The following is a 14,067-nucleotide window of genomic DNA, read 5'->3' as shown; positions in this document are numbered from 1 at the left end:
GTCAGCGCGTCATTACCCACCCACCTGCTCAACACTGAAAACGCAGAGTCATCCGGGTGCCTCCCCCGCTCAGCCCCATCTCCCTGTTGGCCACAGTGTCTCGCTCTCACCCTCACCTGTGCCCTGGTCTCTCTCCCAGGCCACCACTTTAGTCCTGGGCCCCCATCCAGCTTTCACCTCATCACCAAAGTGAGCCCTTCTGAAACTATCTGATGCCTACATGCATAAAATAAAAAGTTAACAACTATGGCTTAAATGAAATTGTCTGTTTAGAAAAAGACACTATAAACAATGGAAGACCAATGGCCACTGGGAAAAATGCATTTGCAAGCCATGCACCAAAGGCCTCATTTCTATGGTTACCAAAACTCACACAAGTCAGGAAGGAAAAGACCCCACAGAAAAAACAAATGAAGAGCTCTGGCTGGTGTAGCTCAGTTGATTGGAGTACCACCCCACAGACAGAAAGGTTGTGGGTTTGATTCCTGGTCAGGGTGCATAACCTGCTGGCAGGTTTGATTCTGGTTGGGGACTTTACAAGAAGGTGGCCGGTTATTTTTTTTTTTTTCTCTTTTCCGCTTCCTCTCTCTCTAAAAGCAATGGAAAAAAATGTCCCTGAGTGAGGATTAAAAAAAAAAATTAAAAATAGATAAGCAGCTGGTTTTAACCTCACCCATAATTAAAGAATGGAAACAGAAACAACAGAGGTCTTTTTCAGTGATCAAAAAGACAAAAATTGGAAAACAATGATAGACAAACCTTCAAACCTTGATGAGACCCAATGCTGGTGGATGTGTGTGGGCAAGTTATTCCCATTCATGGTTAGTGGGAGTAAACATTTGTAGAACCTTTCAAGACTTTTTTTTTCACTGTGGAAAATTTCAAATATACACCAAAGTAGAGAGAATAGCAAAATGAACTTCCTGGCACCCAGTTTCAATAAATGTCCCACGCTGCCATTCTTGTTTCTTCTTCTCTCTCCCTACCGTCTTTTGTGAAGGAAGTTAGAGTATTCTAAAGCAAACTCCAGATATTATTTCATTTTACTCTGGAAGAAAATCTGGAAATAGTTAGCAAAGTAAAAATGGATTTACCCTTTAACCCAGTAATCCCACTGCTAAAATTTCCCCTATGGAGCTGTATGCAAAAGGTTACCATGCTGTATGTTAATAGAGGATCATTCTGCCATTGTTTCTAACAGCAAAGGAAGCTGGGGACCAGACAGGTTGTTGGTAGGAACAGGAGGAAAAAAATTATAGCTGCTGGTCATGATGGACTGAAAAAAAATGAGATGGCTCGCCAAGAGATGTCATTAGTTGGGAAACAGAAGCATTGATGAGGTCAATAATATCCCTTTTGTATAATGAAAATCTTTATAAAGAGACACATGTAAAGTAAAACAAAACAGAGCACAGCAATGCTTGGGTGACTCTTTACAGCTACAGAATCAAGCCAAACTCTTGAGTATGACTTTCATGGCAGCCTCCCCTTCCAACCTTCATACTAGCTATTTCTCCCACTTAAATGCCCTGTGAATTGGTCCAGAGATTGCCAAAGTGGGTTCTAAGGAACCCTAGCTCTAGCCGTTCCTCCTTGAAGTGGTTTAATGGGTGAATAAGTTTGGGAAGCGCATAGCACTTTATCCCCTCCTTAGAGGATTACAATGCAAATTAGCTTGTTAAGGGCTCTGGGAAATGTCCAGTAAAACAAGCAGACCAGGATGTACCTTGCCCTGGCTCTCATTAGCATCACCTGGCCCCAGCTCTGTTACATCAGGGATAAGAGTCACTGCTCTATGGGGTCGGCCCTGCCCCTTTCTGATCTTGCTCATCCCATCTCAGCCACACTGGTCTTTCTTCCTGTTGTCAGAAAAGGAACACCTTGGTCCAACCTCAAGGCCTTTGCACTTACCTTGGCCTTGAATGCCCTTCCCTGTGCTGGCACCTTCCTTAATTCAATTGTGCTCTTTTAAAAAAGATTTTATTAATTTATTTTTAGAGTGAGGGGGAGGGAGGGAGACAGAGAGGGAGAGAAACTCTGATGGGAGAGAGAAACATTGATCAGTTACCTTTTGTGGTGCCCTGACTGGGGACTGAAACCACAACCCAGGCATGTGCCCTGACCAGGAATTGAACCGGTGACGTTTTGCTTTGTGTTATGATGCCCAACCAACTGGGTCACTCTGGCCAGGGCCAGCTGCCCAGTTAAATGTTACCTAGGAAAGGCCTTCCTTTCCTGCCTCCACCCCCCACCCCCGAGCACTCAGATTCCCCTTTATGTTTCCCTGGAGAAGGTATCATTCCCTGGTTTGATTTTCACCCATCTCTCCTGCTAGAACGTCTGCTCATAAGAGCAAAGATGTTTGTTATGTTCATCACCTTATGTCCAGAGCCTAGGACAGTGCCCGGCACAGAGTAGGTGCTCCACTAATAGCAGCCAAACAGTCTTTTCCTCACGAGGTCTGTTTTCCTTAGCATCCCCACTACATCCCCTGGAAGTACTGATCCACCCACAAGTACTGATCCAAACACCAGGTGTGCCCCCTCGCTGGGATGACTTCTCATTTGCTCTTCTCTGCCTGGCAAAGCCTTGCTCTGGCTTCAAAACCCAGCTTTGGTGCCCCTCCCTGTGAAACTGTCTTCAGTAGTCTGAACTGAATGAGTTGCTCCCTCGCTCCTCCCAGGAGCTTGTGTACACATACCTTTATCACCGCTCAAATAACACTGCTGTGATGGCTGTTTGTGTGTCTGCCTCTCACTCGCCTGCCTCCGGTCACTGTGGGCAGGGCTTGGCTGACTCAGTGCTGAATTCTCAGCGCCCGGCCCAGTGATTGCCGCACAATGAACACAATGAATGGGCGCTGAATGAAATCCAGCGTTGGGCTCTCACCACCTGCCTCCAACCAGCAAGCATCAATTGGGCGCCTACTGTGTACAGTGCACTGAGTTAGACCTTCCAGTGAATCAGAGATAAAGTAAAGGATTATAATTCTACAAGGGGATGGGGCGCAGATCCACCTCCAGTAATTCTAACACAAGTGAGAGTGGCTAGCACGTACTAGTGCTAGAATGGGCTCGGGAGTGTATATGTCATCCCAGCAACATAGGTCTGACCTTGACGCTTGTAAAAGTTAGGAGCTGTGGTTCCTCCCCAATAAATCCTTGCCGGAGAAAGTGTTTCACAGGTGAAATGTGAAATATAAGCCCCCGGGGCCGGGTCCTGAGGCAGAGGCAGCAGGGACTAGGGGGCTGTGAAGTTTAGCAGAGGGAGCGAGGGCGGTGGCTTGGGGTAGTTTCAGGGAGGAGGCAGGACTGATGGGAGGAGCCCAGGCCTCGCACAGGTGTGCTGCTGCCCTGTCCTCCTGTGTTGCCCTTGGAAAGGATGGACAGCCTCCCTTCCCGGCGTGGGCCTTCTGAGACGAGACCTCGGGTGTGAAGGCCCCCTGCCTCCTCTTGTCTGCCCCTCATGCTCCGTCCCACAGTCCTCCCTGCCCTGGTCCTCCCCCTAATCCTCACTTCTCTGGTCCCCCCTCCCCAGCTCGTCCTCCAGCACAGCCCTGCCCTTCTCCCGCCTTGTTGGTCAGGTGGTCAGGCATGAGGGTAATAGGGTGGCGGGCTGGGCAGTCAGCACCAAGACAAAGAGCCAAGAGAACCCCCTTCTTGCCAGCTGTGTCACATGAAGGAAGAAGGAGAAAGCCCATGCTTAGAATGTCCCTGGGGGTTCCCACACGAAGACGCAACCCCCACACCAAGCCAGTTCCCAGACTGGGGGTTAGACATAGCTGCTCGATCTGGGAGGAGAGACCAAATTTTTCTCTCGGGTAGCCTGGGCCACCCCTGCCCCTGGAGGGAATTGCTCGAGATCACTGAAGAGCAGGTGCCAATGAGAGTGAATGAAGAGTGAGCAACAGGCCTAAAAGGGCACAGAGGGCGCAGAATAGATGGGGAGGTGAGGCGGGGCCCAAGGGCACCGGGAGGAGGGGTCTGGAAGGAGGAGGGGGCCTGGAGCTCCCCCAGGCCTGAAAGGGGGACCTGCCTGAGCTGCTGTCCTCTCACCTCCCCCATATCTCCCTCAAGCCAAGGGAGGGGAAGGGAAGGGAACGTGGAAGGGAGAGAAGGGGAGAGAAAGGGCAGCAGGAAGAAGGCAGTCCCATCAGCTGCCGGGAAGCAGAGAGAGTTCCCACAGGTGCCTCAGTCAGGCCCAGGTTCCACTTCCCAGACTTCCTGCCCGCCCATGTCCATGGTTCTGGCCCTCCCTTTCTGCTTTGCCCTCTCCTCCCACCCTGGGTTCCATCAGGAACATGCTGGCCCCCAGGCTTTTGAGGGGAGGGGCCTCAGGCACCGATGGGGCTCTGCCTGGAGAGGTGAGGTGTCTGCGGGTGTCTGGGTCCTATGTCTTGGGTTCGCCCCAGACTCACCTAACTGGAAACTAGTCAGAGAGGGAGGTGGCTGAGTCTGCTTGTCCCTGGGGAGGGAGCACCTGGCAACGGGACCCCTGGGGGACCCTTGCCTCTGATTCTCCTACCAGGGAAGGGGGCTCCCAGGAGTCCCAGGAATGTTCCACATCTCCCACAGCCCTGGGGAGGCAGAGGGAGCGGGTCCCCTTGTGAGCCAGACACAAATCATTAGTGGGTGGACCTGGGCGGGGTAGCCCTGGGGCCTCAGAAGAGGCTGAGGAAACAGCAGAGAGGGTGAGCCGGGCCCCACCTGGAGGCCTGGTGGGGGTGTGGAGAATGCCTTGGTGATTTAAATGGGAGGAAGGAAGGTTGACAGATTCTCTGCTCTTTCATACTGGGCCTCAAGGCTAAGATCTGGGGGTTTTGGAGGTGGGCTCTGAAGGGTGGGTGGGGCCCCATGGCCAGCCCCCACCCCCCATCTGCTCCAGATTCAGTGCTGGAAGGTGGGCAATTCCTGCCTGGGGGGCAGACGGAGGAAGCCAGTCAGCTCCTGGGGGACAGGGGCTCTGGGGAGTGTGGCTCTAGCAGGGGATGGGGAGGGTCTTTCTTTATTGCATTTCATTGCATGTGAGGGTGACCAGCTGGTGCAGGGCCTGCCTCTGGCCCACACAGTGACCTCAGGTTCTCTTGGTTCCCTTTCCTCCCCCAAGACAGTCCTGGAGTGCCAGGAAGTCCTTCCTGATGTCTAACCTCATGGAACATCCCTGGTGCTCTGACCTTGATTTTGAGACCCTTCCCTCCACCCCCGAGCAATCCTTGGAACCCCCAGACTTGTTAGGCAGGGCGCGAGCAGGATAAGATTGGGGTTTGTTCCTTCTCTCCCAGATAGTTTGTGCTTCAAGCCTGGGAACACCTTTGCATGAGCGGCCACCCACTTTCTAAGCAGGAAGTCTTTCCAGTTGTTTAGTCTCATCATGGGAGCTCCGCTGCATGGAAAACCCGACTCCCTCCCTGTCCCTGTGTGTGGCAGCCTGCCCAGGCCACCCGCAAGCTTCCTGTGGAGCCAGGCTCGGCCTCCCCACCCTTCCCATGGGCCCTGGTCACCCCCGGAAGCTCCCCATGCAGACGCCAGTGTCCTGGCAGCAGCTAAATCATTAGCGCCGAAGAGATTAGGCTGCTAATCTCCCTGTCGGTGGTGGTGGCGGGTGCCAGCCGCCAGGATGTGGGATCATGCTGCTACCTCGAAGGGCGCAGGCGCAGTGCTGACCGAGGTGCCCCCTGCCCCACAGATCCTGCTCCTCCCCGCATGCCTCCTGGAGGGGGGCCCGTGGGAATGGCTTTCTGCAGGGACTGGGGGATGAGCAGGAGTGGCCACCCTAACCCTCTGGCTTTGTCCTCCCTCTCAGTCCCAGCTTGATGGATGTCACTAGCTCTCCAGATTCCTTCAGAGACCGCCAGAGACAGAAACTACCCTCATTTTACAAAGGAGGAAACTGAGGCTCATGAATTGACTTCCTACTAAGACTTAGATCCACATCTCCTTCAGGTCAGCAGTATGTCTAGCCCCCTTAGAAAGGGTGCTCCCCAGGCCAGGGCCACAGACTTGGGATGACCCCAAGAGATGTGGGGGCTCCCCAGGTCAGACATGTTCTCCTTCTCAGCCTGAGGGGCTCCTCAGGGCCATATTGGACCTGGGTGAAGGCATCACTCTGAGTCTCTCCACCCTTTCCCTGAGGACCAAGAGTGCTGGGTCAGGGGCCAGAGCCACCTCCAGGCTTCAGGCCTGTGGAGCCTTGTTCTAGGCCTTTTTAGGGCTGGGTGGGTTCTCCAACTCCTTCAAGAATGAGCTCAGAGGCCTAATTGCTGCTGAGGATGGAGGATCACCCTACCCTGGGGCTGCGGCTCCAACACCACCTTTGTTTCTAAACAATGGGCTTCTAAGAGGCCACCTGCCCAGGCCAGACTCTGGCAGGTTGAGGGGGCCTGGGGGATGCACTCAGCATGTCCATTCTGAGCCCCAGGCCCTGGGAGGCTGATGCAGAAGCAAATTGCATGGCTGGGGTTTTGGCTCTGACTTCAAGGGCCAGGTGCCCAGCCCCTATAACCTGGTTATAAAGGCCTGCCCAGGGACTCCGTCCAGATCAGACACTGGTCCTGACCCGCAGACAGCATGGCCGCCACCACCAGCATCCGCCAGTTCTCAGCCTCCAGCTCTGTGCCCACCATGGGCTTCTCTCGGGTGTCCTCGGTCCGGGTTGGGGGTGCCGGCCGAGCCCCTAGCCTCCTGGGAGCCGGAAGTTATGGCAACATGTCAGTCACCTCATCCCGCTTCTCATCAGGCTTGGGGGGTGGCTATGGCGGGGGCTATACCTGCAACCTGGGTGGGGGCTTCAGCCCCAGCGTTAGTGCGTCTGATGCCCTGCTGGGGGGCGGTGAGAAGGAGACCATGCAGAACCTCAACGATCGCCTGGCCTCCTACCTGGAGAAGGTGCGTGCCCTGGAGGAGGCCAATGCTGACCTGGAGCTGAAGATCCGGGACTGGTACAAGAAGCAGGGTCCTGAGCCTGCCCGGGACTACAGCCATTACTTCAAGACCATCGAGGAGCTGAAGAATAAGGTGTGTGGACCAGCCACCTCCCTGCCTTCTGCCCTCTGTCCTTAGTACCTGCTTCTGGCTTATTCCATCCCAACTTTGGACCTTTGTGAACATTTCTATCTTAGGCCTCTATTGTTCACTTACTTGATCTGGAACCTAGGCCTGTGCCAGTTACTGGTCTCAGGCCTGGACGACATCCCATGCAGGGAGGTTGTTTGGAGTTCTCCCTTTCTGGGAAGAGTGTATTTGGGGTGGGTGATGGAGGAGTAAGCAGGGCAGGCTTCGGAACACTGAAGGCAGCAGATGGTATTCCAGGTGTAGAGAAGAGCATGGGCAAAGGCACAGAGATGAGGAAGTTTGATGTTGACTGCTGGGAGATGAGGCTGGACATCTCCTTCTCACATTCCATTCCCCTCTGGGTCTGCCTACGTGCCTATCTCACCTCCTCCAGGCAGTCCTCCTGGATAGATGGCACTTGCCTCTTATCCCCAGATCTTGAGGTTCCTTCAGCACTTTGAGGTTCAATCTATACTCTATTCATTGTGCTGATTTCACTGTTCGGCATGTTCTCATGACTGCTTTTGCTGTGGGTCCTCCTCACTCTCTTCATGATCGTCACTCTGGGGGTCCCTGAAGGCTGAGGCTGTGTCTCTCTTTGCAGATTGCGGGAGGGTTCCTAAAGAAAGGAACTGTGTCTTTCCACTCAGACTGAAAGCTCCCAAGGGAAGGAATTTCTCTTAGTCTGATGAAGAAGACAACTCTCTCTTTTTCTCCTGCACTCATGACCTCTAAGAACATGGCCTTGGCATTCTGTGAATGTGGCCCTTTGGTTTTCTGCACTAACCCTCCCCTGGAGAGTCCTACAGTGTTGCAACCCCTAGCGGCAGCTGAGAGGTCAAAGAGAAGCAAAGAGCCAGGCGTGGGGGAAGCAGAGGTGGGACCTGCTGGACCTTGATGGTCAGACCTGCTCAGTTTCCTGGTGGAGAACCAGGTGGGGTGCTGCTTTTCCAGGGGTTCTGCCCATTCCTTCCTGGGACCTAGGCCAGGCAGAGAATTGCTGCAATTGCCCCCTGGAAGCAGAGCTACTGGGAGTGCCAGATGAGATACTGGGCTTTGTTGGAGCTGCGGGGAATCTGGGGGAGCCCCAGTGAGTCAGTGTGCTCCTGATCCCATTTGGGGTCAGCCAGCTCCTCAGCACCAACCCCCAGTGCACCTCACACGAGGCCTCCGCCTTTCTGAGTCACTGCACCCCTCAAGGGTGTTTGCAACTGCCTCTCTCTGGGCCCAATCAACACCCTGAGCAAGGGGGTGAGTGGGACAGACCCACTGAGGCCTGAGGTGTCACAAGCTGGTCCTGGAAACAGGGCCTGAGCAGGTCACTTCCCAGACCCAGCATAAGCCTGTTGGGGCTGCTTTTGCCTGCCAGGCTTCCCCCTACGTTTCAGCACTCAGCCTGAAAAATTTCCGAATTATACCCTGCTACTCTGCTCCCTCTGGGCCTCGCTCTCCCCTCCAACCCCACAGCCCTGAATTGGAGCTTCTCTTGGGCATTTCTCACAGTAACAATGACAACTAACCCTCTGCTCCTTCCAGAGTCTTCCATGTTCTCATTTAAACCTCCTGATGACCCTGTGGGAAAAGAAAACTTTGCCCTAGGTTTGTGGAGGGGCCACTCGTAACCTCATTAATTAACTAATTAATCACTTAATTAAATTAGTGCTTCCTGGGGGCCCTATCTGGGCCAGGTACTGGGGCCAGGCCTGAGGACTTTGAAGGGGATGAGACAGACATGGCCTTGTTCCCTAGAACTAAGAGTTCATTGGAGTCATGGAAAAATCACACTTGAGAGAAGTGCCATGGAAGAGATGGGCAAGGGAGGAGGTGTGTCCAGAAGGAGAGATCCAGATGGGGAATTGAGGAGAGCTTCCTGGAGGAGGTAGCAACTGAATCTAGAGGTAAAGTTAGATAGGAAAGAGGGACTGAGGTCCAGGTGGCTTGGGCAGCAACCCCATGGTTGCTGAGGGTATATATGGGTCTCTCTCCTGGCATTGTGCCCCTACCACTCTGTGAGCCCCCAGGAGGGCCCTAGGAGGGGGAGATCACCCCACACAGACCTTTCTTCACTCTGGCACTTTCCAAAGTGCTGCGAGAGGGGTGTTTCAGGGCCTTCCCGGGGCTGCTGAGGGTGCCTACTCATGGAGCCCCTCACCTCCCCCAGATCCTGGCTGCTACTATCGACAATGCTGGCCTGGTGCTGCAGATTGACAATGCCCGCCTGGCAGCTGATGACTTCCGCACCAAGTGAGTCTGGGCCTCCAGGGCTGCTGCTGGTGGGTCCAGCTCCACACATCACACAGCCCTCTGTGTGTACCAGGGGTGGCCTTGTGGTCCTCCATGGCTCATGCCTCCACCCCGGCCAGGTATGAGACGGAGCTGAACCTGCGCATGAGCGTGGAGGCCGACACCAACGGCCTGCGCAGGGTGCTGGACGAACTGACACTGGCCAGAGCTGACCTGGAGATGCAGATCGAGAACCTGAAGGAGGAGCTGGTCTACCTGAGGAAGAACCACGAGGAGGTGAGGCCAAGTTGGGGACGAATGCTGGAGAAACCTGCCTGGGAACAGGCAAGGCTGGGGCCTCTGAATTTTCCTGGGCTGCTCTGCATCCAGTGCCCATCCACGGTGGGTTCCTGGTCTGACCAGGTGACCCTTAGAGGGCCCTGGGTGAGGTCTGTAGGGCCCTCTCCGAAAAGATACTTCCCATGTCCCTTAAGGCATGGCCCCCTGTGTGGTGGCAATTAACTCCCTAATGAGCAAATGAGTCTAAGAACGTGCACGCTAATGATCACAATTAATTATAATGATGATAGTCATAACAACAAACATCTGTCCAGCACATTACAAGTGATTCACAGCAATTATTTCAGCTGATACTGACACCAGCGCTGGGAGAAGGGTGCCCGTTCTTCTCTTTGCCAGTGAGGAAACTGAGGCCCAGAGGGGTTAAGGGATTTATCCAAGGCTGCACAGCTTCCCTCCCCGCTGTCTGACCCACGTCCACATCCAGGTCCAACTCCACCATTCTGCCATCTCTCCCACTGCTTTTTCAGAGAACTCTGGATCCCAGGGGCCCCAAGGCTCAACCCAAGACCCTGCAGAGGGACTAATTAGCCTGTGGCTTCCTTCTCTGCTGACCTCTGGGCTGGCCTGAGCTAGGAGAGCCCAATCCTTGAGTAGCAGGAGCCCAGAAAGCGTCTCCACTTGGCTTTGAGGCTGGTTATAGGGCCCGCATTTCCTAAAGGGGTCTGGTCCACCTTATCGACTTGGGGCTGCTTCCCCCTGCTGTGCTGCGTGGTTGGCAGCGGGTGACAAGGGTGGTGAGTGAGGTTGTCCTGGCTCCTCGCTGCCATGACAGAGAGTTGCCATGTCTCTCACCCCAGCACACATTTGGGGTAGACACTGAGTGTGTGTTGGGGAAGATGTTTTATATCCATAGCCGGCACATTTGAGACATGATATTGGCTTCCACCTTCAGGGTGAGGAGCTGTTGGTTTGTCTGTGTCTGTCTGTCTGTCATTTGCACCTGTCACCCCGAGATAGAGAAGGCAGGCCTCAGGGTCTCTCCCCAGGATGGCCATGGGTGAGCTCCTGCTCTCCTCTCTGCCCAGGAAATGAATGCCCTTCAAGGCCAGGTGGGTGGGGACGTCAATGTGGAGATGGACGCTGCCCCTGGCGTGGACCTGAGCCGCATCCTGAACGAGATGCGAGACCAGTATGAGAAGATAGCGGAGAAGAACCGCAAAGATGCCGAGGACTGGTTCTTCAGCAAGGTGGGTGGCCGGGAGTGAGCAGGTGTGCGCAACGTGTGCTTGCATGTGCTGTGTGTTGGGGACGGGCTGGAAAGCGTGAAGCTCCACAGACGGTCCCGTCTGGAAGGGCCTTTGGAAACAAGTTGGACCAACCCTCATGTTTATTTATTTTTTATTTTTTTAAAAGATTTTATTTATTTATTTTTAGAGAGAGGGGAAGAAGGGAGGGAGAAAGAGTGGGAGAGAACATTGATGTGTGAGAGATACATTGGTCAGTTGCCTCTCACATACCCACAACTGGGACCCTGGCCCGCATCTGCAGCCCAGGCATGTGCCCTGACCGGGAATCAAACCAGTGACCTTTGGGTTCACAGGCCGGCACTCTATCCACTGAGCCACATCAGCCAGGGCCAACCCTCATATTTAGATGTGGATTGTGAGGCTCAGAGAGGCCTCAGGCTCACGGGATTCTCGGCTGTGGCCTGGGGAACAGATCCGCATCTCCTCAGCCCCAGCAAGGGCTTTTCCTTCACAGGCCTTTGTGGATACATGTGTGTTTGAATGCATAACTCATTCCCCCAGAAAACACACGCTGAGCAGCTACAGCTCCCTTGGACAGTAACAGGCACAAAAAGAATAAAACCCAGGGCCTGTCTTTGAGCAGTGCTTGCAAATGACCACAAAGCAGGGTGATTCCACTGAGTTCCCTGTGGGCGCAGAGGGCGTCTGTATGCAGGTGTGTTTGGGGCCTTACAGAGGCCAGCGGTGTGCTAGGGGAGCAAGTCTGGGAGGTCGGGGCTCTGGTGGCCCCTGTCCTCTGCCCCACCTCCACAAGCTTCCTCAAGCCCCTGCGGCCCATCCTACTTCCAGACGGAGGAGCTGAACCGCGAGGTGGCCACCAACACTGAGGCCCTACATAGTGGCAGGACGGAGATCACTGAGCTCCGCCGCTCTGTGCAGAACCTGGAGATCGAGTTGCAGTCCCAGCTCAGCATGGTAGGGGCTTCCGTCTTCTCCCTGCCTTGTCCCTGTCAGCCCAGAGCGGGCCCAGCCTCACAGACCCCCACTCGAAGACCCAGTGACATGGACCCCTCTCATCCCTAGCTCCTGCCCCACCACGCTGGCTGCACCCACAACCCAACACAGTGGGGCTTCTCTCTGGGTGGGAAAGAGTCCCATCCTGGTCTCACTCATCCACCTACACCCTGGCCCACAGAAAGCATCGCTGGAAGGCAGCCTGGCGGAGACTGAGGCGCGCTACGGGGCCCAGCTGGCCCAGCTGCAGGGGCTCATCGGCAGCATGGAGCAGCAGCTGGCTGAGCTCCGCTGCGACATGGAGCGTCAGAACTATGAGTACCAGGTGCTGCTGGATGTGAAGACGCGGCTGGAGCAGGAGATCGCCACCTACCGCCGCCTGTTGGAGGGCGAGGACGCCCAGTGAGTGGGGGCACCTGGGCATCTGCTCAAGAGGGCTGGGGCTGCTTCACTCATGGAGGGACATTAGAGCTGCAGCCACAGCACCAGCAAAGGCCAGCAGGAGGTGTGGAGGCTTGCGGGGGGGCCAAACTGAGATCACAAGCTGGGGTCAGGCCATGAGGGGCGCTGAAGGCCACATTATAGCATGCATACTAGATGGTGTAGGCCTCGGGGAGCTGCGGGGGTGGTGTGCACAGGATAGACATCAAGATGTCTCAGAACACGACTCTGGCCACAGAGGGAGAAATGTATCGGCGAGGCCAGCCTGGGCCCGGGCACCTGTCAGGAAGCTGAGCAGAGACTTGGGCAGGCCTGCTGTGAGGTGCAGGCAGCGGCAGGAAAAGGCCTGAATGCGGGGGTGAGCGGGGCTCATAGCGGGACTCAGTAAGTGTTGAGTGAGCACATGAAGGCCTGGGTAGTGATGAACCTGGCTTTCTGGTTCTGATGACTTGTGGTTGGTGACACCATTACTGGGGATGGGATGAGGAGCAGGGTGGCAGCCTGGTTTGGAGTTAGGAGGTGGATCAAGGCCCTACTATGAAAGGGCTGAAAATATCCTGGAGACTGAGTCTACAGGCTTAGTGATGCATTCCAGCTTTTTGGTTCCCTCAAGCTGGTGAAGCCTATCTATAGTCTAACCACAGTCTCTCTTGCTTTGAGTCTATTTGTTAGGTCCTTCTAGATATGGAAGAACTACTTGCTCCACTTCTCCTTATAAATCCCTGGTTAGCTGCAAAGTGTCTCTGGACCTCCTGTTGGGGTGTCCTCTTTCCTGACTCCTGCCCCCTGGGCCTGTGCCCTTTGACCCTTGTGGTTGCCATTGTTCTCCATGCACTCCCAGTGGTGATTTATCTGATTTGCTGGGACCTCCCCGTCCTCCCCACCTACTTCTCTCAGGGGCCTGGGCTCCAGGCAGCACCCCTGAGTTGACAGGACCCCTTCTCCCTTCCTGCAGCCTGACCAGCCAGTACTCTGAATCCTTGGCCTCACAGCCCACCCGGGAAGGTAAGAGTCTGCCCCATTCTGCCAAGAGGGCGTGGGAGTGTCTGAGGACCCTTCTGTGTGCGGGATGGGGGAGAGGGGTTCTGGCCTGAGGTGCTCGGCGCCCCCGACTCTGCCATCTGCCCCCACAGTGACCAGCCGTCAGGTGCGCACCATCGTGGAGGAAGTCCAGGACGGCAAGGTTGTCTCCTCCCGGGAGCAGGTCCATCGCTCTACCCACTGAGGCCCCTTTCCAGTTGCAACAGCCCAGCCTTGAAGGTCGAGGGGCGGCCATCGCCTCCAGCTCCTAGCGCGCTACTGCCAAGCCCCGAGTGCCCGCCTGGGCCACTGCCCATGAGCTGCTGCCTTTCTGTAGCTGCTTCCCGCAGCCCCTCACAGAGGGGGCCACCTGAGTTTGCCCCAGTGACCACTATTAAAGCTTTGCCTGAAATTCAATGCCTTGTGTGATCTGGTGTGGTCATTGGCTCGGGGCAGTGTTGGCTGAGGGATGGGGAGGGGGAGAGTTTGTTAAATGTTCAAGTAGCACTTGTCACCTGCCAACCTGTTCCACCCACCCCAGTCAGGCCCGGCGCTCCTGGGAGGATGAGAGGGAAGGAGGCAGAAGGACTGGGGGCGGGCAGGGCAGGGCGAGACAGCCCAACAAGCTAGGAAAGTTTCTAAGAATCAGCCCTTTGGGCTCCATTGCCTTTGGCTGGTCCCTAGGAGGGCCCTTAGATTTCCCAGGGAACTATGTCTATTATAGAAAATTCACGCCTTCACCCCTGGGAGGTCTAGGGAGAGAGGCTGAG

General features: G+C 55.1%; 1 protein-coding gene across 1 annotated transcript; it reads left to right on the top strand.

Annotated features, from left to right (window-relative positions):
* Positions 1–6,532: 6,532 nt before the first annotated feature.
* LOC149998467 (keratin, type I cytoskeletal 42) lies at positions 6,533–13,714 on the top strand. The gene is made up of 8 exons (XM_090292752.1): positions 6,533–7,013; positions 9,211–9,293; positions 9,413–9,569; positions 10,661–10,822; positions 11,672–11,797; positions 12,018–12,238; positions 13,233–13,288; positions 13,411–13,714. The coding sequence occupies exons 1-8, from the start codon at positions 6,567–6,569 to the stop codon at positions 13,500–13,502; spliced, it is 1,344 nt and encodes a 447-aa protein (XP_090148878.1). The 5' UTR covers positions 6,533–6,566; the 3' UTR covers positions 13,503–13,714.
* Positions 13,715–14,067: the final 353 nt, after the last annotated feature.

The sequence above is a fragment of the Furipterus horrens genome, unplaced genomic scaffold, assembly GCF_987537825.1.
Source record: "Furipterus horrens unplaced genomic scaffold, mFurHor1.1.pri manual_scaffold_11, whole genome shotgun sequence".
NCBI lineage: Eukaryota > Metazoa > Chordata > Mammalia > Chiroptera > Furipteridae > Furipterus > Furipterus horrens.
The sequence above is the reverse complement of the archived record's forward strand: the minus strand, read 5'-3'. Positions and strand labels throughout refer to the sequence as shown.

What these genes read in the sequence shown, in the direction of transcription:
- LOC149998467 (XM_090292752.1), top strand. Translation starts at nt 6,567, where the DNA reads ATGGCCGCCACCACCAGCATCCGCCAGTTCTCAGCCTCCAGCTCTGTG. An exon ending in TCGAGGAGCTGAAGAATAAG is followed by an intron (nt 7,014 to 9,210) that starts GTGTGTGGACCA and finishes CACCTCCCCCAG; the next exon opens with ATCCTGGCTGCTACTATCGA. An exon ending in TTGGAGGGCGAGGACGCCCA is followed by an intron (nt 12,239 to 13,232) that starts GTGAGTGGGGGC and finishes CCCTTCCTGCAG; the next exon opens with CCTGACCAGCCAGTACTCTG.